Here is a 26260-nt window from a genome sequence, read left to right as displayed (position 1 = left end):
TCCTTTCCTCTTCCACACCAACAGTGTGCTCTCCAGACTATGAGCGTCCCGTTGTGTTTTTTTCATGTAAGCTTTGTCTTGGACATCGTTCCGTGCCAGTTCATTCTTTCTCTGCATGCCCTCTGCACACAATTTTAAAACTCCCCTAAGAACCGAAGATTTCTCTCCCCAGTCCGAGTCAAATGCCCTGCTCTGATGAGCCCATCGCCACTTGCTTGGACCTTGTGGGCACAGGGATGCAGCTGGGAGACGGGCCTCAGTCTGACGCCTGGTTGCTTCCCTACTGTGCGCTCCGACAGGAGGCAAGAGCCTCAGCTCAGACCACCTCTCCAGAGTTGGGAAGGCCAAAGCAGATCAGAGAGCCACAGCCTTGTCCATAAGGCTCTGCCGTGTGGGCATTTCAGGTGAATATTAGACCCATCTCTCTAGAATGGTGAGTCACAAGCTTGACTCAGTTTAGTAATCCTCCTTGAGTGAGGTCGGTCTTCCCTCCTCTGCTGCAGGTTTATTTGCTTCCTCCTCTGAAGAGGTGAGGTAAGGTGTTGTTCTTGGAGGAAGAAGCTGAGAGTGTGTAGTAAGACCTGAAAAAGCCAGTGGACAGGGGCTGTGGTGGGCAGGGTGGGGCGGGGTCAGCGGTCCCGGAGGCGGCACAACTGGGTCTGCCTGGGGACCCACAGGTAGCCGTTGCTCAGAGGAGAGACCTGAGCCTTCAAAATCCGACCACCCAGCTTCGTCCTTGCTAATCCCCAGGAGCTCTCTGGTGAGTCATAAACCTCTCAGAGACTCAGGTTCCTTGCGTGTAAAATGGGGACAAAAAGAAGTAACCACAGACTTGTGGTGAGGATTACAGGAGATAATGGAGGTGGAATCGTTTCATAAATGGTGAAACACTGTACAGAGCTTTGAGTCCTTATTAACTTCTCTGCATTGAGTTAAGGCTTTGAAGTTGCCTCGCTTCTAGTCTCGAGCCAGTAATCAGCAGCCTTGTCACCTAGCCTCTCTGAGCCTCAGTTTCCCCTCCTGAGGAGCTCAGGAATGAGGCAGGCCTCCTGCTAGGGGAGGGACCCGTCCTGACATCATTTCATCCTTCCTGCAGGGCCTCCCACCAGCAGCAGCTGCTCACCTCCTGCCCTTCCCCTGTGGAGGGAGCCCAGTCCCGCTTCCCTGCCAGTCTCTGATCCTCCTGTGCCTCCAGAACTGACAGGTCTTCTTGGCAAATCTGCCCCCCAAAGATTCCTGCTACCGCTTGTCTATTCCTGCCTTTTGTGAAGCATGGCAGCCACGGGACTCCGGGAAGAATCTTAAATCCTGAACCTCCACAGCCTCTCTGGAGGGAACTCTGCGTGGCTCATCCACAGTCCCTCTCGGCTCCGGGAGCTGCTCACATCCTAGCGATGCCCTCAGGCGCCTTCACCCCAGCTGGATGAGATCATTCCAGAGCTGGACCCAGCCTTGCCACCCACCAAGATTTCCGCAGCGCCCCCCACCACCTCCCATGTCTGGCTCCCCCAGCAGACTCTAGAATGTCCGTGCCCCAGATCCAAGTAGAAGAAATGGTAGGTGGGGAAGAAGAGCCTGGAGCCGCCCTGCCTCCCGATGACCACCTCAGGAGCCTGAAGGCCCTCACGGAGAAACTGAGGCTGGAGACCCGAAGGCCCTCCTACTTGGAATGGCAGGCCAGGCTGGAGGAGCAGACGTGGCCCTTCCCAAGGCCAGCTGCTGAGCAGGGGGAGTGTGGAGAGGAGGAGCCCTCATCCCCCCAGAGAGAGCCCGGGCAGCATGCCCCACGTAATGGGGGTGCCAGCCAGGCTGCTGGGCCGCAGCCCGCCGGGAAGCTGGAAGGCTTTGAAAGTATCGATGAAGCGATAGCCTGGCTCAGGAAGGAACTGGTAAGTGGGTGCCCCTCCAAGAATCCCCAGAAAAGATGCCCCCCTCTCTCTCTCTCTCTCTCTCTGTCTCTCCTCTGTGTCTCTCTTCATCTCTCTCTGTCTCTCCCCCTATCTCTATCCCTCCCAATTGCATATCTGTCCATTTTCCTATTACCAAGGGTAGACCTCATTACTGTGCGGTTACATGAGGTAACCATGTGCCAATCAGCCCCTCCTCGCAGGTACTTATGGAGGAAGCAAGTGTGCCCTGTGCCCCCCACCTTCTCCATTGCCCCCTGGAGCAGAGTCCCATACTTTCGTCCCTGGACCGCTAAGGGTGTTCCTGGAGTGTGATGCCCCTCCTCTCTGAAACCCTCCCACCCTCCATCCGGCCTGGGGCTGGTGGCTCCTGAGGGCGCTGTGCTGGAGTGCAGGGCTGCGTGCTGGGGGGCTGCTGTGAGTGGCTCAGGTTCAGCCCAAGGTGCTCTGTTCCTACTGAGCAGTGTGTGAAGAACTGCCCAGGGGGTGGCGTGGCTGATCAGGCCTGCAGTGAAAACTCTGGGCTGCCCCCCCCCCCCCCCAGGATGAGTGAGAATCTGCCCAGAAGTCAGGATGAGGGTGGGGCTGGGGGAATGCGCATGAGCAACAGGTATGTTTGGGGCGTTCACAGCTTGACCTTTTCTCTGCCCACGGGCACAGCAGGCTCCCATCAGTGGCACCTCTGAGCAGGTGAGAAAGGGGATGGTGTTCACAGCTTTGCACCCATAGCTCAGGGGAGAATCACTGGTCCAGGCATGATGCTAATTGTCCCCATAATCTCAACTCCTCTGCCTCCTCATCACCTGTGGCCCAGGTCACACCTGTCCCGTCAGGCCACTCTGGCCACAGGTGAGCCAGCACCCAAAGGCCAACTGACTTCCAGAGCCACTCATAACTCCTGTGTCAACAGGGTAAGCAGAGGCCTGCCTGGTTTGTTCTGCAAAGTCCTGAAAAATAAATCCTCACTGGGGCCTGGAATTCCTCATGGGGTGAAGTAAATAATTGGGGTAGGGGGAAGCGAGGATCAGGGACTCAGTTGTCTGATTAATTGGAAATCTTTTTTTGGTTTTAATCTTTAATGATGAAACTCCTTCTCAAACACACCATTCCGCTGTGTCTGTCCTTAGTAACTGGAGTGTGAGCTGGCTTGTGTAGGAGGCAGGCCACCTGTGGATTCACACTGCGTCTCTGGGCGCTCCACTGCCGCTGGGTACTCACGGGGGCGTGGGGAGCGGTTAACAGGTGAGGAAAGAGGGACACGCAGTGGCCAAAATGGCCCACGGAAACTGCTCTTTAAATTCCTGAGGCTGAACTGCTTTAATTTGTTTTCATAAAGAGAACAAAAATATCCCCATCAATCAAGGATTCAGTTACTTGGCTTTGGGTCCGTTTGAGGTTTTATGGCTTCTGGGAGTGGAGGCTTTTGCTTTCTAAATAAATTTAGGATTCTTTGTGGGCCCCCCTTTGGGGCGGAGATTAGAGAAGGAATTCCCTGTGTGTAAACCAGTAGGGAGTTCTCTAGAACTTGTCCTCCTTGTCCTCTAGATAAGAGAGGTGTCTCTCAACCCCAGCTGCATATTAGAATCACCTGGGAAGGCTCAAAACATCCCAGAGCCTAGACAGGCCTCGGATCAATCAAATGAGTGTCAGTGGGGCGGGACCCAGGCATCAGTAGATTTTAAAGCTCCCCGGGTGCTTCCAAACTGCAGCCTTGATCGAAAAGCATTGCTACAGATGAGCAGGCTGTGCTCCTTTTTCTTGCCCAGCCATTGCAAACCAAGTAGCATGAGTGCCCTCGCCAGCCTGTGCTGAGAGAGGGCAGGTGGGCCAGGTGAAGGACAACCACGGGTAACATAGAGAGCAATGCTCTGTAGGCAGAGAGAGACGCGCGAATTGTCAGGACTAACTTGGCTGCCGAAGGCTGTCTTAAAGAAGTACAGGGAATATCAGCATTAAATAGTGCTTTGGATTTGAGGTATTTTCTTTTTCCTTTTTTTTTTTTATATACAGTGTGGTAGGCGTTTTTTTTTTTTTTTTAATTTTTTTAATGTTTGTTTATTTTTGAAAGACAGAGAGAGACAGAGTATGAACAGGGGAGGGGTAGAGAAAGAGAGGGAGACATAGAATCCGAAGCAGGCTCCAGGCCCCGAGCTGTCAGCACAGAGCCCGATGTGGGGCTCGAACTCACGAACTGCGAGATCATGACCTGAGCCGAAGTCGGATGCTTAACTGACTGAGCCACCCAGGCGCCCCATTTTCTTGTATTAGTTTTTATTTAAATTCCAGCTAATTAACATGCAGTACAATAGTAGTTTCAGGTATAGAATCTAGTGATTCAACACTTCCATACAACTCCCGGTACTCATCACACACAGCAAGTGCATTACTTAACCCCCATCACCTATTTAACCCTTTCTCTCTGGTAACCATCAGTTTGTTCTCTAAGGTTAAGAGTCTGTTTCTTGGTTTGCCTTCTCTCTTCTTCTTTCCCTTTTCTTGTTTGTTTTGTTTCTTAAATTCCACACATGAGTGAGATCATATGATATTTGTCTTCCTCTGACTGACTTATTTCGCTTAGCATGATACTCTCTAGCTCCATTCACATCATTGCAAATGGCAAAATTTCATTCTTTTTGACGGCTTAGTAACATTCCATTGTCTATGTATATACCGTCTGTTCTTTATCCATTCATCAGTCAGTGGACACTTGGACTGTTTCCACAATTTGGCTATTGTGGATAGTGATGCTATAAACATGGGGATGCATGTACCCCTTCAAACCTGTATTTTTGTATCCTTTGAGTAGATAGTACTCAATCCTAGGTTGTAAGTAGTTCTATTATTAACTCTTTGAGGAAACTCCATATTTTTTTCAAGAGTGGCCGCACAGTTTATTTGCATGGTATTTTCCACCCTCCCCACCGTTTCTCTGTGCTAATGGGGGTGGGTAACAGTAATCATAATAATAACAATTCTGAGATTTGTCACCAGATGAGTGTTTATTGTGTGTCAGACACTTCACATGCATTACTTACCTCTTTGGATTGTCACATCACTTTCCTGTTAACCCCGTGCTACAGAGGAGACGACTGAGGCTCAAAGAGAAATGTGGCAATAAGCGAGAGAGTAGAAATTTGAACCATGGCCCGACTGGTTGCATTGTCCATGCTTTTCTTAGCCACCATACTACCTAGGATCTTCCAAAGGCAATTGATTTTGCTTTGTGGTTCCTAAAAATGTGTGTTCACAAAGATGCTAGCAGTCAACAGAATGCATGGGAAGGGGAGGGTGGGGGAAGAAACGAGATTGAATGAGAGTCCGGTCCTCCTGCCATTATTACATCAGACCTGTGTGATGGCTGTTATTGTCTCCATTTTACAGATGAGTAAAGTGAGGCTCATAGAAGTCAGATGCCCTGCCTAGGATGCTATGACTCGTAAGTGGCAGAGCCAGAGCGTGAACTCAGCCTTTACCACTGAGAGTAGAGGGCTATGGGGAGAGAGGCAGGAGGTGAGGCAGGAGAGGCGGCCCTCCCGCAAAGGGCCCCATTGGGCATGCTGAATCAGCAACGACAGGGGTGCATTTGCATTTGTGTTCCAGAAATCACTCTGGAGCACCTCTTGGAGCAGTGACTCCCAAACTAATGTACACGCAGATTGCCTGGCTCTCTTGTTAAACTGAAGATGCTGATCCTATTGGTCTGGGATGTGGGTCCATGATTTCAAATTTCCAACAAGTTCCCAGGAAATGCTACACTGTTGATCCATGGACCATACTTTGAGATCCAAGGACTGAGAGGCATGCAAGACTGAGGCCAGGGGACCAAGAAGGGACTTCAGAGGGAAGCCCCAGGGATCCCCAGGCCTGCACCCCGAGCTGTGCTGCTGCCATAGCCACCTTTATAGCTTGGGGCTCAGCCAGTAAAAGGGCCTCTGAGAAGGAAGTCCCAGCATCCCACACTGGGCTGTCCGAGAACCAGATTCCATCAGATTGTATGTCTGAGGTCAAAAGCAGCTCGAATGCAGACTGGCAAGCCAGCTTGAACGTGCACTTCTGCCCGCTTATCTTCGGGGATTAAATAGTAACAAAGGCCACTTGTAAAATCCTTGGACTGTTGAGCAGAGTTCAGCGTCTGAACAACAAACCCATTCTCACATTTTTAAAATTTTAGTCAAAACAGTAATCTCCATGCCATTTGCTTTCCTAATTTGTCATCTGTTAAGTCATTGAAGATGTCATTAAAAATTAACCTGTTTTCTGAACCCAGTGAAAGTGGTTTCAAATAACCTTTGTTTTATTTTAAGCCCGGAATTAAGTTTTCTCTATACCTGGGCAGGCTCTCTCTGCCAGTTTGTCAGGCTTCTATGCAAATTTGTCTTTTCTCTCGATGTGGCCAAGGTAACAGACTGAAAATCTGTAATTCAGTCAATCAGGCCGCTGATTTCCCTACATGATGCCAGACCCTCAATTTGATGGAAGTTTTGGCTCAGTAGTGGGTTTGTGCCCAGGAGAGGGCAGGCCTGAACAGCCCTATGATCACCGCAGGGCTGTCCCGGGAGCAGTTAATAAACTCAGTGAGGCTTTGTTGTCAATGTTGACTCTTCTAGAGGCAGACCGTGCTGGGTCTGGATGGACAGACTAGTCCACCCCCAGCCTCCTACGAGGCCAGCTCAAAGGCAGAGAGTGACTGCCTGAATCTTATTTTCAGGGCAAGAAAGGATCCTAAGAGCTCCTTTGGGGGTACACTCTTCCTCTCCAATTTCACCACAGGGAAAATGACAAGTCATTCTTGACATGCTCCGGGGATCTGGAGGCAGGGCACACGTTTCCTTCAGGTTCCTGTGTTGGAGGATACAAGGAAGGTGGAGATCCTCAAACCCCATTGGAGTTACCCCTCCCAGCTAGAAAGGCCTGGCCCTTGGCTTTCCAAGTATCCAGGGACCCTGTGGCCTTCTGACTATGGCAGGCTCTGTGTTTGCAGGAGACTGACTCAGACGCCAGTCAAGTGGCCGTGGTGCATCTCTGCTGGTTCCAGACTGTTCGTGTTGCTAGCAAGTCCCAGCTTCTGGCGTCTTGCCTTTGGGGAGGCCTCGCGAGGTGGCCAAGTGGCCTAGTGTGGGGGCATTCCTTCAGGAAAGGGTGAGCTGGGACGAGCCTGAGCCTGACGCTGTGGGACTCAGCTCTCTAGCTGAGTCTGGAATTCAGAACATTTCACAAACCTCTCCGACTGTGCTTGGTCCCAGAGCTTGTAGCACAAGCGGAAAGGGGACCTTCCCTTCTGCCTTCTCTCGTCAACCCTGCTAAAATGTTCCCCTTGCCAACCTGAAAGAGAAAGAAAAGGGAGGAATCTCCTCTTGGCCTGTGTGGTGCCCAAACTAAAAACAAAACAAAACATTCCAGCTTCCTAAAGGGTTGTCTTCGTGGCAAGAATCCTTGGGCGCTGGCAGATCTTTTTTTTTTTTCAGCTTCATGCAGGTGTTTGATCCCTGCAGAAAGCCCCCCAGAAAGGTGTTTATGGTTGTTAGAAAAAGGGAAGAGGAACCTGACAAGTTTTAATAATTCTAGGGCCTGCCGTGGCAGGTGGCAGGAGGTCATGGACCTGAACTCAGCTGGGCCCTCCGTGGCCACAGCTTGATTTCAGCCTCTCCCGACTAACCCTTTTCTTGCCTGTGCTGCCTGCTTGGCAAGCACATGACTGGTGTGTCCCAGGCACAGCTGACAAGGCCGGGGTTATCCATTTCTGCTGAGCCATACAGCCGAATGGCAGTTCAAACTCACGAAGCATCTTCTGGTGACACAAAGTGAGAAATGTGAAAGTGAAGCCACGATAATGCTTCTAGGGAACATCCAGGGAGCATGTTATGGTCCCCAAAGCACTTTTACAGGCAGTATCCTGTGAGAAGGCTTGGAGGTATTTGCTATTCCCATTTTACAAAGGAGAAGATGGAGGCTCAGAAAGATGATAAGCCTGAGATCAGAGAGGTTAAGGGACTTAACCCCAAAGTCATATAATGCAAGGGCATGGCCAAATGAAGACACAGACCCACATCTCCTGGATCTGGATCCAGATCACTCACCTTGTACCAGATATAGGTACTCACGTTCAGTGCTCTAGTCAGTGGGACCACGAGTTGTCAGAAAGTCTGTATTTCAAACCCTGCTTATTGCATGTGTAAACAGGACACATGTAAAGGGTTACAGAGAGTTATTAGCAATGCCTCATAATCACCCTTATCCGGGACTGGGGCAGCTGTGGCCATTCCGTGATAAGGATAATCGTTTGCTCACAGCCATTCAGGGAGGTGCTGGCTGAGCTGGGGTTTGAGTCACAAGAAGTTTCTAGTCCGAGGGTTCCTTTGCCCAATTCTAAGTCTTCTCCATGTAGCTGGGGCTTTCAGCCTGTCCGGCACGAACAGCCTGCAAGAGAAGATTCTGTTCTGTTAATCTGGCCACATACTGGCCCTTCGGTGGTTATTAAAGTATTTGTAAACAAAGGCACCAGCAAAGGAAATAGGACAAAACATCAATGATCTTTCCTTCTGGGTGCCAATATTATTCTTTGGACTTTTCTGTAGCTTCTGAAGTTTCCAAAAAAGGAATATATTACATATAATTGGGAAGAAAAAAGATTTAAACATAAAAGGCAAAAGAAAGAAAAGCTCCAAGCTCCTGCCTGTCTTGCCAGTGTAATCGGTACACATTCCTCACTTTGTAATCTACAGATTTTTCTAAAAAGGCATAGAATCTCCTAGACTGAGATAAGAAGAGTAAGGCCTGGATCCCCAGAAATTCCCCTCTCAAGGTGAGAGCTGATGGGGTGGGGTTGGACGGGGGTTGACCAGTGAGATGAAGCCCGAGAATCAGGTCCTGTCTCTTTCCTTCCCTTGACTGTCTTGCAGTCGAGAGGAAAGGGAGACAGGAGCCAGAAGCAGGGGCCTGATGGTGGCACCCATCCAGAATAGCAGCTGTAAGGGACAGGCAGGGTTCCTTTCATCCAGTCCTCTCTTCATCCAGGATAGCCAGAGTCCACTGAATGCCTGCGCTTAGAGGCTGTGTGTGGGTGGGGGCCAGGGGGAATGGGCCAGGGTTCTCTATCAGGTGCCCCCCTTTGTGGAGGAGACAGACCCAAAACACAGTGACACGGTGTGGCAAGAGCTATACTAGAAGTATAGAAAATACAGTTTCAACAGGCTTTAGGGAGCTCAGGTGCACGCGGAGTGGTCACTGTGTTCCAGGCGTGCTGGACGGTGAAATTAACCAAAGGGACATACATAGATCCCTAGCTTCATCAGCACCCGAGTGAATGCCTGGCTTTAAGCATGACTGACATCAGGCTTCTCCTGAGTCCCCATTCACATTCTTCCTATAGTAATTAAAACCCAATTCCTCTGATGGGCACCCTCCCAGTTACAATACATTACTGTGTAGTAACTGTTGGAAGAGGCCCCCCGGGGTATTTGTTAAAACTACAGATCCCTCCCAGCCCTCCGCGGAAATTCAGATTCCATAAAGCTAGGGTGGTGTCAGGAGCGTGACAAGTGCCTGAGGGGGGTTCTAATGCAACTGGGTCCCTAACCAGTCACAGGTGAAGTGGGAAGAGCATCAAATGTGTAACTAAACTAGACTTCCAGTCAGGTTCTACTATATCCTAGGTGCGTGACTTTAGGAAAACGAATTAACCTAGCCCTAGGTTTTGTCATTGTGAAATGGAGATAATACATACCTACCTGGCCGAGTGTTATAAAGGGAACACGAGGAGGACGGGGGTGGGAGGGCAGTGAGCACTTACTGAGCTCCTAAAGTAGTCAGGTACTATGTACTAAATGTGTACATTTATATCCATCACACCATGTCACATGCACGGTGCTCTTTTAAGGTAGGCACCAGCCCCATTTTGCAGATGGGAAAACTGAGGTAAAGCAGTTTGGCCAAGATCAACCGGCAGGGCAGGGGTTTGAACCCAGATCTGCCCGACCTCAGAACCTCTGCCTTGAAGGGGAAATACAGATTCCCTCCTGTGATCAAATAAGCACGAACGCACTTTGTGTTTCATGAAGTGTTATGCTCGTTCAACATATTCTCTCAACTCCCAGAACTCTGGCCAATTATCCTTCAAAGCTTACTTGATCTTGCACTCTTTCCAAGAACTCCCCCCCCACCCAGAAGTCTTCATTATTCTAATACAAAGGCCACATAGGATCAGAAGAGGCTGTTCAAGCCCAGGCTGAACAGCCCCTTCCTGAGGGATGTATTATTTTACAAGCTTCTGGAACCACCCCTGTCCCCAGGCTGCCACCAGGTCAAAAAAAAAAAAAAAAAAAAAAGAAAAAAGAGCACTGCCCAAAGGCTGTTGTTGGTCACGTCCCGGGGCACAAGCCTGAGCCAGACACAGCCAGTGAGCAGGCAAAAGCCAGGGAAAGGTGACAGAGAGGCTCCCTCAAGGCGGCTGAGCTTTTGGCAGCAGAAACAGTTTCTAGGTCTGCACCAAGGGCCTGGCACTCAGGAGCCACGGCCCGCAGCCGCTGGGCCAGCCGGAGCCCGCGGGCAGCTCAGGAGCCAGGGGAGAAGGAGAGTCCAAAGCCAGTCGCAAGTTCTGGCTTCTCTGCCTCCCGCACCGCTCCCCGCCCAGGGCAGGCGTGCCCACGAGCATGAGGGCCCGAGGAGGAGCGAACTCCTCTACCACTGCTCGTTCTCATAGTGCTAGCTAGAACAGGACCGCAGAATGCTAGAGCAGGAGGGAGCCAAAGGGCGGATCACCCTTGTCTTTCAGTGAGGGAGGGACATATGTAGAGAGTGTGCCCATCAGTCAGCTCTCACAGGCCCCCGCCCGGCCCTCTCCAACCTACCCGCTCCTCAGCTCACACTCTGCTGGCAGCCCCCGTAGCCACTGCTGGCCACAGTCCACCGTACTCACCAGTTTGTGACCTTCCTAAGCCGCTGGGGCATGTGGGGGAGGGGGCACCCCCGCCTCGTGCCCTAACTCTGGACTGTGACGGGGGAGGTGGGTTCCAGACGCTCCCCAGGCACAGCAAATACTCTCCTGAGGTGGGTTCTGAGTTCACCCCAGTGCCACAGGCTGCTGTGATGTCCCCAGGCAGATGAGGCCCAAACCATCTGTTCTTCCTAAGGAGGCAGGCTCCAGGGTAATGGAGTGTGAAATGACTTTGGAGAGCAAAATGGCCTCAATCGTGCCTGGAAGGTGGGGCAGAGAATAGAGTGGCTTCGCTTCCTCTTGAAGGCACAGTGAGATTCTATAGATAGAAACTACAGGTGCTTGGGAGCCTTGGTTACACACACAAGCCCCAGTTCCGCAGGGCTCTTGTCCCCACAGCAGCTCTCCGTCACTCGTGGTCAGCCAGTGCTTCTGTCTGGTTCGTGAGCTTGCTTGCCATCCGGCGTGAAACTCCCACTCTATCAGTTTTCAAGCCGGGAGGCCCAGAACCCAGGAAAAGTCTAGAAGTCCCAACACTGGCGATCTATAGGTCTCCTCAGGGCTCTCTATGGATGCCAGGGTGCCTCAGCAGCACCCTTCATTCAATTGACAACTGTCCCGGCCGAAGCTGGTCTCCAGGCAATCTCTTCAGGAAGACATCCCTGCCTGGAACAGTTAGTGCTTCCTGTAGGTGCAAGTTCTGAAGGCAATGCAAGGAGCTCGTGGAAGAGCAGGAACACAGTCCCCGCAGGCATGTCTCCTCTCTGTCAGCTCCCTCACCCAGAGACACCCCAGCAGGGCGTGCTGGAGGAAGCCAGCCCTCCTGGAGTCTGGCTGGAGGCCCCGCTGCAGCCCAGAGTGAGTGGCACAGTTCTAGGACCGGCTGCTGGCCCAGCGAGGCCCCCGCTGGCCGTCCAGGGCAGTGGCTGGGAAGCTGGGGAAGGCCCCACACTGGCCAAGCTAAGATCGCCCTGCCTGGAAGGATCCCCGGCCTCCGTTTCAAACCCTGAAGTGCTTTGGCATTACCAGCTCCGGGAACCCAGACAAGCCATGTGATGAAGGAGATGCTAAGACTCCCCTACCAGCCCCACCGGGCTGTGCTTACATGTGAAAAACAGCACAGGTGTCAGGTGCAAGTAATCACCTGCAACGTGTGTGGGAGGCATGATTTGGTGACTAGCTCTGCTCCAGGCCCTGTTGGGGAGCAAAGAAGAATGATACAGGGCCTCGGCACTCAAGGATTCCTATAACAGTAGGAGTGATGAGTGTCATATGGGAAATAACAAAATGCTGAGCCCTGCAGCTCTGACCGTAAAGAAGGGATAAAGTGGGGGGCGCCTGGGTGGCGCAGTCAGTTAAGCGTCCGACTTCAGCCAGGTCACGATCTCGCGGTCCGTGAGTTCGAGCCCCGCGTCGGGCTCTGGGCTGATGGCTCGGAGCCTGGAGCCTGTTTCCGATTCTGTGTCTCCCTCTCTCTCTGCCCCTCCCCTGTTCATGCTCTGTCTCTGTCTGTCCCATAAATAAATAAAAACGTTGAAAAAAAAATTAAAAAAAAAAAAAAAAAAAGAAGGGATAAAGTGGAACTTAAAACCTCTGGAACCTCATGTCCTATACAAAGTGCCTTCTATATGTGTTATTCATTGAATTCTCAGAGCGGATATATTACTATGCCCATTTCACAGATAAGCAAATTGAAGCTCAGACAGCTTGAGCAACTTGGCCAGAGTTGCACCACTAGTGAGTAGTAGTGAAGGACTTGGAACCCACGAGCCAAGACTCTGTTCATTCTACTCACTGACTCTCCAAGGCCTGGAGGGTAGCACGGGTGAGAAAGTCAAGAATCGTTGCCCTAGGATTGTCCCAGCTGTAGAAAATCAAAACCTGGCTCTGAGGAGGTATCACCCATTGATTGATTGATTGATTGATTGATTGATTCATTCATTCATTCATTCATTCATTCATTCAACAAATGGCTTTTCAGTGCCAGAGTTATGCACCAGGCACTGGGATGGGCCTGATGAACACAGTCTTCATTTTTCCTTGCTGTTTTACCAGCTGGTGGGGAGACAGATGAGTAAACAAACACAATCGATGCCTTGTGTAGGTGCCGTGGTAGGAGGCACTCAAGGTGAGGAATATCACCAGGCCTGCAGGGTTTAGGGGCAAACACTGGGCCTGAAGGATGATGGGAGGGGAAAGAGTGGTTTTAGGAGAGGGAATAAGGACCTAGCATGGCTGCTGTGGAGGGGAAGGGGCTCAGAATGGGAGAGCTGAGGCTGGAGAAAGCAAGGGAGCCAGGAAGGCTGGTTGTACCTTTGAAAGGTTTGAAGAAGGGGAGGGACCTGTCCATCAGCCTCTTGAGTGTAGGGCCCAGCACAGACAGTGGGAGAGGAGGCAGGAAGGAGCCGGGGTGACTGTGAGTAGTGAGTATGCGAGTCTGGGCTTGTCCTTCCCAACATTCCTTTCTCAGGTGTACAGTTCCCAGGCCTACCTCGTGTCCAGGATGCAATCTTATCAGGTAGGGGAAGGTAATCAGCATCCCCTTTCCATATAGGGGTCGCATCACCTGCCCAGAGCCACTCATCTCCTTAGGGCTGATCTAAGACGGTGTCATAGTCCCTTGGTGCCACTGCAACAAAATACCACAGACTGGGTAGCTTATAAACAACAGACCTTGCAGTCTGGAGGCTGCAAGTCGAGGATCAGGGAGCCAGCAGGGTCTGGAGACGGCCCTCTTCTGGGTCACAGACTTCTCACCGAGTCCTCACGTGGTGGAAGAGGTGAGGGATCTCTCTGGACTCTCTCATAAGATCATCAATCCCATTCATGAGGGCTCACCCCTCATGACTTAAGCACATCCCAAAGGCCCCGCCTCCAAATACCATCACATTGGGCATGAGGATTTCAACATGTGAATTTTGATGTCATGCAAGCATTGAGACCAAAGCCAGCTAGAACCAGAGCCTCTTGGGACAGATCTGGGAATTGTTCAGAGTGCATCACTCTGTCCTTCCCAAAGGCCGGCCTCATGAGTAAAGATGCAGTCTGGCCTAGGACCTTTCAAGTTTGAAAACCCAAGACCTTATCATATACATAGAGCTTGACTCTTACCACAGAGGATGGACAGTCCCTGGCAGGGCCTGAAGCGCCCCCTGCTCTCTGGGCTGGCTCTGAGGTCTGCTCGAACATTCCTTCCCAGCAGACAATGGCTCCAAGGAGAGCACAAGAGCCCCTCGGAGGAGCCCAGACAGACAGACATGTCATATTCTGCCCCAGGGGATGGAAGCCATGGTGCCCTTCAGGCCACCCACACCCCAGGCCAGCGGCATCCAAGAGAACTCATGTCCAGCTTGACATCTGCCCAAAGGCAGCAGCTGCGGGGAGTGTGTGGCGGCCTGTGAATGCAGCCTCCACTTGCCGGGAACGGTGACCCACTGCCGCCAGAGTAGGGATCTTTGAGAAACACTTGAGTCAACAGCTCTGCCTGAAAATCAGTCCATGCACAGTTTGGTTTCTAAGGGTGTTTGAAAAAAAAATTTCCCAGACCCTGAAGTTGCCTCCAGCAGCACATTTCAACGACACCACTTGCTTTCTTCCCTAACAACGTTATTCTGGCTCTTTCTCAGAGGCCAAATCCAAGATCAAATAATGAATAATATTTTCTCCAGGCTTCTAAGTGTGTTCCTACACAGTGCTGATTAAAACAATAATCTGGACCTTTCAGCTAAGTTATATAAAAGTCACCAGACAGCTTACAAAAACTATTTCTAAGGTTCAAGAATTAAGACTCGTGGAGAATAGAGCGCATGCTGTCCTTTCATGCACGGCTGAGAAAATAGCCCGGATTTTATACTCTGCCTCTCTTCAACATCATTCAGAGACTAATTGTAACTGTTGGGTTGGGGTGGCTTAGATACGAGCCTCAGAAATGGCGATTAAACAAAATGCCCTTGATCACCTTGGGATACTTTCTGTCTTCCTGGATTTGTGCTAATCCCAATGGTCCTCAATCCAGCTCAGTCATATCCCCTCTGGTTTGCCCTTGGTGCTTGGGTTTCTTCGGGGTGAGCTTTAGAGATAGATTTGCAAACCTCTGCCCCAAATATGCTTACAAGTGTGCATAGGGCCTTGTCCCATGCCACTGCCCCGTCTTGTTGTTTTCTCCAAATTAAGGGAACAGAAACTTTCAGGGGCAAAGGTGCAGGATCCTCCAGAAAATGAAGGACTAGAGAATATAAATGAAACAGATCACAGATAGGGCTGCTGGGACGACTTGTGTGGACGGAGGAGGCTGTGTCTGACCCGCCAGGCGTGACCACTCATGTTAGGAAGCAGAGGCTGCTGTGGGTTAAGGCAGCATGTTTTGAAGAATTGCTTCTTGTGCTCCCAATAGTCATAGTCACATGCCTTTTGTATTTTTTCAAACTCCTTAAATCTTCAGGACATTTTAGACCCATGGATAGCAGGCCCAAGAAAGCATTCGAGCACATCCCAATGGCAACTGGGAACGAAGGCATTCACTTCCCTGGAATGCCAAAGCATCAAGGAGTGTTCTAGACTGAGCAAGTGAACACAGAGCCGGTGGGCGAGGTGTGCTGAGGAAGGAAGCAAATTCTCCAAATCGCCACAAAAATGGCGCTTCTCCCAAAGGCTGCAAGGGCCATTGCCAAAGAACAAAATACAGTAAAACCTTGGTTTGCAGGTAAATTTTTCTGCAAGTGCTTTGCAAGACGGGCAAACATTTCTAATAAATTTTAACTTGATAAACGTGGGATGTCTTGCAACACTAGTCATATGTGACGCCACAGGTCACATGATCACAATGGAGCCAATGGTTCTTGAAATTCGCTTTGATATACAAGTGCTTTAGATTACAAGCATTTCCGGAACGAATCATGCTCACAAACCAAGGTTTTACTGTACTCTTTCCACCTCCCAGAGGTGGTCTGAGCCCCTCTTTCTGTGGCCACTGCTCCTCCAACCTACCCCAGAAAGGCCTTTAACCTCCCAGACCACTCCGCTTCCTTCAGGATCTGCTCGGTTCCCAGTGCCACTCAAGTTACAGAATGCATCGCACAGGGGCGCCTGGGTGGCTCAGTCAGTTAAGCGTCCAACTCTTGATTTCAGCTCAGGTCATGATCTCACGGTTTGTGGCATTGAGCCCTGTGTTGGGTCCCACTCCACACTGACATCATGGAGCCTGCGTGGCTTCTCTCTCTCCCTCTCTCTTTGCCCCTTCCCCGCGTGGGCTCTCTTCTCTCAAAATAAATAAACTTAAAAAAAAAAAAGAGCGCAGGGTGCCTGGGTGGCTCAGTCGGTTGGGCATCCGACTTCGACTCAGGTCATGATCTCACGGTTTGTGAGTTCAAGCCCCACATCAAGCTCTGTGCTGACAGCTCAGAGCCTGGAGCCTGCTTCTGATCCTGTGTCTCCCCCTCTCTCTTCCCCTCCCCTGCTCATGCTCTGTCTCTCTCTCTCTCTCTGTCTCTCAAAAATAAATAAATGTTGAAAAAACAATTAAAAAAAAAAAAAAGAACCCATCACACAGATGAGCCTCTGACCACCAGGATAGGTCCTCATCACCAATGCCTGCAACATTCACACTTACTGAAGGGAGAGTGATGAGCCATCCCTGTTTGCCGGGGAACAGGGAGGCTTCTGGGACATGGGACTCTGGGGACAAAAACCGGGAAGGCCCTGGGCAAATCAAGTCAGAATCATCACCCCAAATCTGTAGTTTTTTCTGTTTCTTTAATTGTGGTAAAATATAACATATAACATAAAATTACCATTTTAACCATTGCTTTATTTTTTAAAGATTAAAAAAAATTAATGTTTATTTATCTTTGAGAGAGAGAGCAGGTGGGGGAAGGGGCAGAGAGAGAGGGAGAGAGAATTGCAAGCAGGCCCCACGCTGTCAGCTCAGAGTCTGACATGGGGCTTGAACTCAGGAACCATGAGATCATGACCTGTGCGAAAGTCAAACACCCAACTGACTCAGCCACCCAGGCGCCCCCCTTTTAACCATTTTTAAGTGTACAACTCATTAGGGACATTCACATTGTTATGCGGTCATCAGCACCGTCCATCTCCAGAAGTGCTTCCTTCTCCCCCAACTGAAACTTTGTCCCCATTAAACATTAACTCCTCATTCTTGTATCCGCCCCCCCCCCCCAGCCCCTGGCAACCCCATTCTGCTTTCTATCTCTGTGAGTCTGACTACTTAGGTCTGTCATGTGAGTGGAATTGTAAAGTACTTGTCCTTTTGTGTCTGGCTTCTTTCACTTATATATCATCCTCAAGGTTCATTCATGCTGTAGCACATGTCCAGATTTCATCTCTTGCTATGGCTGAATAATAGGCTGTCGTATGGACAGACCATATTTTGTTTATCTGCCCTCCCGTCGACGGACACACGGGTTGCTTCCCCTATTGTGAATAATGCTGCTATAGACACGAGTGTACGAGTATCTGTTCAATCCCTGCTTTCAATTCGTGTAGGGATATACCCACAAGACGCATTACTGGATCATGTGATAACTCCATGCTTACTTTTTGGAGGAATTGCCATATTGTTCTCCACATGAGTTTACTGCAGCCTTTGTCACAGCAGAGCCCTCTCACATTGGGTACTTCTGTGAATTTCCTCGGCTGGCCATCCTACATTCATTGGCTATTGCAGCAGGGCCACCGATTGTCCACCAGCTCCTTCGTGAGCTTCCTCACCCGGTAGGGACACAACCTTTTACCACAATGTGCTGACATTTCTCCCCCTTTCACCAAGTACTATGCCCTAATTACAGGATTACTGGAATTGTAGGCGCTCCTCTGAAAATCCAGCAAATGCCTTTATTCTGCAGGAACAACAGGCCACCCTGGGAAGGGGGATTGGAAATCAGCACGTCCTACAGTTGAGTCTTTGCCAGGGAGAGCATTAAACTCACACTGATAGTTGAGTCACAAGGACCAGGTTTTAGGGCCAGTGTCTCAGTCTCTTTAATAAAGTCTTAAAAGTGGGAAGTTCTGGCCAGTTTCCACATTGTACACCTTGGCCTGGAGAGAAAGAGCTTAAACGGTGAACCTCTTACCTTTGTTTGACTGGCACTATTCAGCTTACTTGGCATATCCCTTATTATCTAATATGCTTCTCATAGTCCTTGAAATAGGCATTATCGCTTTTCTCTAGATGAAGAGACAGAAGTTCAAGGAGAGTTAGTGATTCGCCCAAACCCACACAACTAGTGAGGAGGGGGTTCCACTGGAATCCAGATTCGAACCCCAGATTCTAACCCTTCTACTGCCTCTGGGACCCAGACCACCTCCAGGTAAATGGGAACCATGGGGAGGTCACCAGCTCTGGGCTCTGATGGGCCCCCGGGTGATCCGAGTGCACCTTGCCCAGCCTGGCTGATCCTGAACAGTCCCTTAACTTCCCTGAGTTGGGTTTCCTCGTCCGTGAAACAGATCAAAATACCTATCATCTAGAGCTGTGAGCATATGCAGTGAAATAATCTATATGACCTGCACCTAACAGTATGTGGCAGGAGATGGGGGATGATGTCACTGCTGCCCACGTGCATCTGTGGCAGACAGGAAAGAAAAAGGAAGGAGGGCCTTCATCCCCAGCCCAGACCCTGCTCTGTAACCATGTCACAGTTCTCGTTCGGCACCCTCCTCAGGATATGCCATTCTCCTGACGTTCCCTAAACATTTCTGAGAAAGTTTCATTTATTAGAAAGCCTCTTAGGGGGCGCCTGGGTGGCGCAGTCGGTTGAGCGTCCGACTTCAGCCAGGTCACGATCTCGCGGTCCGTGAGTTCGAGCCCCGCGTCAGGCTCTGGGCTGATGGCTCAGAGCTTGGAGCCTGTTTCCGATTCTGTGTCTCCCTCCCTCTCTGCCCCTCCCCCGTTCATGCTCTGTCTCTCTCTGTCCCAAAAATAAATAAACATTGAAAAAAAAATTTAAAAAAAAAAAAAAAAAAAGAAAGCCTCTTAGCCGTGTGAACCTTGAGGACATTATGCTAAGTGAAATAAGCCAGTCACAAGAGGACAAATTCTGTATGATTCCACTTACATAAGGTACATCGAGCGGTCAAATTCATAGAGACAGAAAGTAGAGTGGGGGTGGGGAGTGGGGTGGGATGTTAGTGTTTAATGGGGACAGAGTTTCAGTTTTACAAGATGAAGAGGTCTCAAGATGGTGGTGATGGCCACAGGTCAACGGGAATGTGCCTGCTGCTACTGAGCTGCACACTTCAAAGTGATTAAGATGGTGAACACTTTGTTATGCGTATTTTATTACGATGAAAAAAATTTCGGGGGGCAAAAATCCTTTTAGCCCTGCACATTTTGCTTAGGTTTTTTTTTTTTTTTTTTTTTTTTTAGCCATGGGAGCTCGTTTCTGTATGGATTTGGTCTGATTCCCAACGGAGTTCCCTCTTCAGTGGGGCCTCAAATTGATGTTTAAGGCACAGAGTCACCCTTGGAAAATCCCTTAGTGCAAATAGGGCCAACACCGCCGATTTTCCCTGTGGTGTTGGAACAAACACTGGTTCTCTGTGCCTCAGATGCAGTAGCTGATTTACATGCAGGGGTCATAACAAAACATATACTCTGAGCGACTCCTAAAGCAGGTACTCACACTAAGGCACCCTCAGAACCAGGGACCGCTGGGGAAACAGCAGGTTCCCAGTCCCTCTCGTGTTCCTTTGGGCACAACGATGGCCAGAATCCTCAGCCCTGTTGAAAGTGTGGTTTTATTTCTCTTCTTTACTTTATGCAGAGTTGAATGAATCCAAGCTAAATAAGTCTGTGAAGTGACTCCACCAAGGTGGACTTTGTCCAGTCAAAGGGAACGGGACATGTGCCTTCCTGTCACTCCTTTTTTCCAGCTGACTCTGATGGGATTTCAGTCCTAAATTGTTCTCTGACCTTTGACTGGATCAATTGGCCATAGAAAAGTAGACCTTTTCCTCTACCAGGCACCCCTGCGGGCTGCATCTCACAGATACTCCCGGACACCTGCTCAAGCCTGAAATTCTCCAACTTTAAAGGATCTTTTCAGACCTAAGATCCAACTCCTGGTGACAAAGTTCAAACCTAAAACATGAAGTTCCTATCTTTTCAAAGAGCTCTATCTCCAAATTACAGAATACCCCCAAGGAGAAATGGGGGGGGGGGGTTCAATCAAGACCCCAGAAGCAATGAGAGTGAGCTGACACTATCTTTCAGACAAACTTGACCACCATCTGCTTCAGAAGGGTTTTACACAACACCTGGCCCCGTTCCAGGCATGACTAAGGGCTGCATAACAAATGAATGAATGACCAACTGCCCTGTGATGAGCCTGCCATCATTAGTTTGGTGCTCTTCTAAATCAGTAGAATTTCTGGTTGGCAATAAATTTGGGTTTTTATGTCCAAGGATTGAGAGGTTAGCTAGTAGACTGGGGGCTATGAACTTTAATACCAATTTCGCCATTAAAAACTTTGCTGATCCCCATGCAAGACTTTTTATCCTGATTTTTCTCATCTACGAAATGGAGAGAAAGGGGATCCATAGAAGTACATTAAAAAATGAAAGAGAGCCAAAAGAAAAAAAAAAAAAAGAACAATAAAATGCTTCCTGGCGAAGTCACTTACTTTTCTACCAGGGAGGACACTGGGTTCCAAACCTTAACAGGGGACAAGTGCAAACAGTTGTGTTCACTTGCATAACAACGGAAAGGTTCCCTCTGGGATCTCATGGTTGATTTCTCCAAATCAGTTTGGTTCCAAGCACCAGGCAAAAGGCATAGCTGAGCTTGAAGACACAAAAATACTAAAACAAGAACCACTTGCAATTATAGGCAGAGTAAACAGTGAGAAGGAGTCAACTATCATGTCATGTGGGAACAGCTGATAACCTGGCCCAGGGTTGTTAATGGAAAGTGCTCTGTGCTGGGAGCCTGAGGATGTCCTGTGAGCTCCAGCCCCCATCTCTGCCATGGCATAACTGTGACTGAGCAACTCACTGACACCCTTCCAGACTTGTAAAATGCTCATCCAAACTGCCAGGCTGATCCCTCAGGGCTGGCTGTACTGTCCTGACAAAGTCAGCACGTGAATGGATTTTGGAAACCGTAAGGGTGTTAGACCAGAAATCATGAGCCTTTTATTAGTTCACTGAGCACAGAACTAGCTCCATATCAACAATACCTGAAAAGGCAGAACTTCCTTGTCATTAGTTTGGGTTCCGGAGTCTGATTGTCTGGGTTTCTCATCTCAGCTCTGCCATTTATGACCTTTGTGATCACATAATAACTGACTCTGTGAGCTTCTGCCTCTTCATTTCTAAATTGCGGATGATGATGGTGATATTGCTTAGCAGAGTTGTAGTAAAGATTAACTGTAGCGTGTTAATATACTTTTTATAGACTAAATCTTTGGGGGCGCCCCCCCCCCCCCGATTCATATGTTGAAGCCCTACCCGCAGTGTGATGGTATTTGGAGATGGGCCTTTAGGAGATGGTTAGATTTGAGGGCATAAAAGTAGGGCCCCCTATCATGAGATTAATGTCCTTATAAAAAGAGAGAGCAGAGGGGCACCTGGGTGGATCAGTCGGTTGAGCGTCTGACTTCGGCTCAGGTCATGATCTCGCAGTTTGTGGGTTCAAGCCCCACCTCAGGCTCTGTGCTGACAGCTCACAGCCTGGAGTCTGCTTCAGATTCTGTGTCTCCCTCTCTCTCTGCCCATCCCCCACTCACACTCTGTCTCTCTCCTTGAAAAATAGATAAACATTAAAAAAAGAGAGAGAGAGAGAGCAGAGCCTTCTATCTCCATCATGTGAGCATATTGCAAGAAGGTGACCGTCTGCAAGCTGTGCAGGAGGCCCTCAGTAATAACGGAATCAGCCCACCTCTTGATCTTGGACTTCCAGACCTCCAGAACTATGAAAAATAAACATCTATTGGTTAAGCCTTCCAGGAGATGGTAATTTGTAGAGCAGCCTGAGCAGACTAATCCATACCTGAAGAGCTTAGAACAATGTGGTTCATAGTAAGACATTCAACAAACATTAGCATGTTTTTGTTTGGCTTTTTTTGAAACTTTGCTAAGAAACACTGCAGGCATTGTAAATTGTTTACAGGTTTGCAGAATAATATAACAGTATACCCACCACCGGACATGAGGTATAGAACATTACCAACACAGCTGAAGCCCCCATCTGCCTTTCCCCATCACATTCCTTCCTTCCCACCCAGAGGTAACCATGCTCCTGAATTTGGTATTTGTCACTCCCATGCATTCCATTATACTCTTACTCCATCCGTACGTACCTGTAAACAATGAGACTGCACTTTAAGCCAGGACTGACATGCATCTATTCCAGGATTTAGACATTGAATCTAGCCTAACACAAAGTACTGTTTGGGAAACCCATCTGTCCCCATTTGTCATCTTGCTATGTATGTCTTTTCACCTCCCAGAGCAGGGAACGTGCTAATATCTCCAGGTAGACCAACTGATGATGCAAGCTATTAATTAGGTCTCCTATCACTGGGTCTGTGTTTGTCAGAGACTGTGGAGCTGTAACCCCCAGCCCAGCTCTCTGCTGATGCTCCCTTCCTCCCTTCCAGATGGAGATGCGGCTGCAGGACCAGCAGCTGGCCAGACAGCTCATGCGCCTGCGCAGTGACATCAACAAGCTGAAGATCGAGCAGACCTGTGACCTGCACAGGAGGATGCTCAACGATGCCACCTATGAGCTGGAGGAACGGGACGAGCTGTCTGATCTCTTCTGTGACTCCCCGCTCACCTCCTCCTTCAGTCTCTCCACACCACTCAAGCTCATTGGAGTCACCAAGATGAACATCAACTCCCGGAGGTTCTCTCTGTGCTGAGAAGCCCTAGAAGGGGGCAGAGGAGCTAGGAGGGAGTGTTCGGGAGGTGGGGAGGGGACACGGGAAAGGAGTTGAGGCTGAGTCACCCTGAGTGGGTCTCCCCAGAGAAAGGGCTTCCCTGTGACTGGTGAACCGTGGACCCCCAAACTCCTGGCAGGTGCTCTCTCAGGGGTCCCAGCTTGCTGTGGAACCCAACAACCCTTGACTGTCTGTGACCCCGGTGTTCATCTCCATCCAGATGTTCAGTGAGACCTGGCTCCCAGGATAATATGTCTCCATCCTCCCCTCACTGACCTACATTCTTGTCTCCCAGAATCACTGGTGCTATGATCTGGGATCCCAGAGGGGACCCCCAAAAGCTGTGATTCTTGCCAAAAGCTTCACCAAGAGCACTGGGCATCCAGGGAGGAGATGAGTAGGTATGTCAGATGAGCCCATCTCCTGTTGCCGTCTTCTAAGTACTGGCTCAAATTCACCCTAAATAGGTGACTCAGCAGCCCTGACAGGGACCCACCAGGAAGGGAAAACCAGAAGGAATGAAGAAGTGGAGCTTGGGAACCCAGGCCCCACAGCTGCAGCCAGTGCCTCCGGTGAGTGGCTGGGCCAGGCTGCTGTCGGTCTTAGACCTCGGCCCTACCAGTGCCATGTAACTTGTTTCTAGCGTGTGCCAGGACACGCCCGTGCAGCTTGAGGGGGGCAAGCACAGATGCCCTCTGTTGCCTGCCCTGGCCACACACACCAATCCCAGTCTCCAAAGAGCCCTGTTGCCGCCACCCTGCTCCTCCAGGGGCGTGGCTAAATGGACTAGGCAAGTCTGTCAGCAGATTTCCCACAACCCGAATTCTCCTGGTGGTGTCACCTCTATGTCCTTCTTGCCCTCCCCAGAAAGACTGGAGGGACCTCAGAAGCTTGCCCTGAGCCTCCTCTGAGATTCTGTGCCTGATTTAAATAACTAATTTTAATTGAATCAGACTGTTACTAATCTGTTGCTAACTTGTTAATAACTGTTTGATTTTTGTCCAAATGGTGATGCCAGTTGGGTAGGTCAAGTCCAGAAGTTAAGGATTTGACTTTAAAAGGTTCTCCCTAACAACAAGCATGACGATCAGAAAGGTGAGGACTAAGACCTCAACAGGGTAGGAAAGCGAACCTGGTAGAATGCCACGTGGCACGTGTTCTCCCACCAGCGGGGTGGGGGGAGGGGAGGGTTGGCTTTTGACATCATCTGGTCACGCCTTCTTGTTCATAAAGGAGTACAGTGAAGCCAGGAAAGACAGATGACTTCCCTTAGGTTACACAGCAATTTAGTGGCTATAGAATATAGACAGGTTTAATCATTATTAATAATGCCTAGACAGATCATTTATTAATGTACTTGAACCCCAAAGATGGTCCTAATGCTTTGCCAAACCCGCAAACTGCCAACCCCTCTCCTCTCCACCTCCTTCAGCCCCCATATGTAGCTCTCACTTTGCCATTCAGAATATTTGGGTCAAACTCAGAGCAATGGCTGGAAAGTGGACCCACAGAACACATATTACCAATCACAATTCCGTAGTTGAAGTAAAGTGTTCTTTCATGTTTCATCTTCCTGTATAGTCTCATCAGGGCCCATGCACACTTATACACATGAGCGTGCACACACACACACACCCTGACCCACATGAAGAAGGTTGTTTTTCTTTTGTGGACGGGCAGTGAGAGGATGTAAATGAATGTTCCCTAATTAGGAAAGAACATGGTCACTTTCTTGTGATTTCAAAGAGCCAGAGGATTTATACTTCCTTCGAAGAAGGTATATCAACATAGCTAAGATTTGTTTTCAGCCTGACTCTCTAAGCAGTGAGGGAAGTCTGAGGACCAGAGGATTGGTCCACAGAAAAGACCTCAGTGGAATGCCTGGCCCTTTAGACCAGCTCCCCTCAGGCAGGAAAGGAGGGAGATTTTCTCTACCCCACACTGTCTTTCCTCAGGGATTATGTACAAACACTGCCAAGCCCTCCAGAGGCATTCCTTCCAGGCTTCTCTGAGATGAGTCCTGGGGATGGTGGGGTAGTGGGCTGGCCCACACCCCACTCACCACTCACTCTGGAAGGGCACACAGGTACACATACTCGAACTACGCAGGAAAGCCCATTCCATATTCAGCAAATAATGCCAAATTGCTTTTTTCTTTCTAGAAATCCGTCATTACAGTAATTGAAAAAAATTGGACTCAACTAAAGCTGAGTGATTTTGTTGATTTTGTCAACCCAATTGAATTGGCATCAACTGGGCAATTTAGTTGTTCGGCTAACCTAATGATCCCTTCCTTGCTTTGTTCTCTGAGAGGAAACCGAGATCAAGGCATACTTTTTTGAATAGGTCTCAGCTCTTTTGCTTAGTTCACCCCAAGAGAATTTTATTTTGGAATAAGGACGGACAAGAAAGAGGAGGGGACCAGAGAGGAAGAGTGGAGGGGGAGAGACCAGGTACATCTCCTTATTCATTATCCAATGTCTGTTAGCTCCCTTATTTTCACAGGGAACACAAATAACTCAACAAGTCAGTTCAGTTTTGTGAAAAGCCTGCCTTGTGGGGGGCCAAGAGATGTCTGTGAATCAGCTGCAGGCCCTGTGTCGCCAGCACCCTAGGACAATGCTCTGGCTTACCGTGTGTATACAATACTGTTTGCAGTTTCATTCATTATCTGCCCATCTCTCTGTCGTCCCCGAGGACCCTGGGTGTAAAACGTGCGGTTTCCATTGACACTACTGTGCACGGCACTGTGTGATGCCTTCCTGGACTCAGCAGAGATCACAGAGGCCTGGAGAGCCTGGGTAGGCTTGAGCTGGCCTGATCCAGCCCCAGACCTCCTCCCTGTAGCAATACCAAGTGCTATTACATAATCAATGGACAATTTATAATCTTATTTTTTATGATTATTTGTTTCTATATTGCTGTTAGAAGAAGTGAAATAAAAATATTTCAAAAGAGGATACTATGTAAGGAGAAGAAATTGTCTTTCTTTCACCTTGTTCCTTTTATAGCAGACACACAAAGAAAGAGAAAGAGAGAAAGGGAAGGGACAGAGGGAGAGAGGGTAGTAGGGTGGGAGGAGAGGAAGGAAGGAAGGAAGGAAGGAAGGAAGGAAGGAAGGAAAGAAGGAAGGAAAGAAGGAAGGGAGAGAGGGAGGGAGGGAGGAAGGAAGGGTGGGTGGGTGGATGGATTTGGGATTTACTTTGGTACACACTTTGGGATTTACTTTGGAGGTAAAGCCAACCAGACACACTGATAGCTTGGATGCGGCGAGTGAAGGAAACAGAGGAATTAAGAACAGCTCTCTGGCTGGCAGCTGGATGGAGGGGGTGCCATTTACTGAGATGTAGAACACTTTGAGAGGCGCATGATTGGGGCAGATGGGCAGCCCCAGTAGTTAGGTCCCAGCCATGGTACATTTAAACGCCTATTAGACATCCAAGTGGGGAGTGAGTAGGTGGTTGGATAAAGGGACCTTGACTTCAGGAAAAGGCCAATGTTGGAGACATAAATTGGGGGTTCT

At 49.4% G+C, this 26260-nt stretch overlaps 1 protein-coding gene across 2 annotated transcripts in view; it reads left to right on the top strand.

Moving 5' to 3' along the window:
- The window catches only part of FAM167A (family with sequence similarity 167 member A), a 43833-nt gene extending 18131 nt beyond the window's left edge, over window positions 1-25702 (top strand). The window contains exons 1-3 of one of the 2 annotated variants that reach the window (XM_040469883.1): window positions 614-760; window positions 1097-1889; window positions 22456-25702. In XM_040469883.1, the coding sequence (XP_040325817.1) occupies window positions 1524-1889; window positions 22456-22719 (630 nt within the window). In that variant the 5' untranslated portion in view covers window positions 614-760; window positions 1097-1523 and the 3' untranslated portion in view covers window positions 22720-25702. Of the gene's footprint in view, window positions 1-613; window positions 761-1096; window positions 1890-22455 lie in introns of those variants that run through there. The other variant, XM_040469877.1, reaches the window with a different exon arrangement.
- Window positions 25703-26260: the final 558 nt, after the last annotated feature.

Source organism: Herpailurus yagouaroundi, unplaced genomic scaffold (genome assembly GCF_014898765.1).
Source record: "Herpailurus yagouaroundi ecotype Mexico unplaced genomic scaffold, PumYag 28, whole genome shotgun sequence".
Taxonomy (NCBI): Eukaryota; Metazoa; Chordata; class Mammalia; order Carnivora; family Felidae; genus Herpailurus; species Herpailurus yagouaroundi.
Note: the sequence above shows the minus strand (reverse complement) of the source record. Positions and strands in the feature narration are given on the sequence as shown.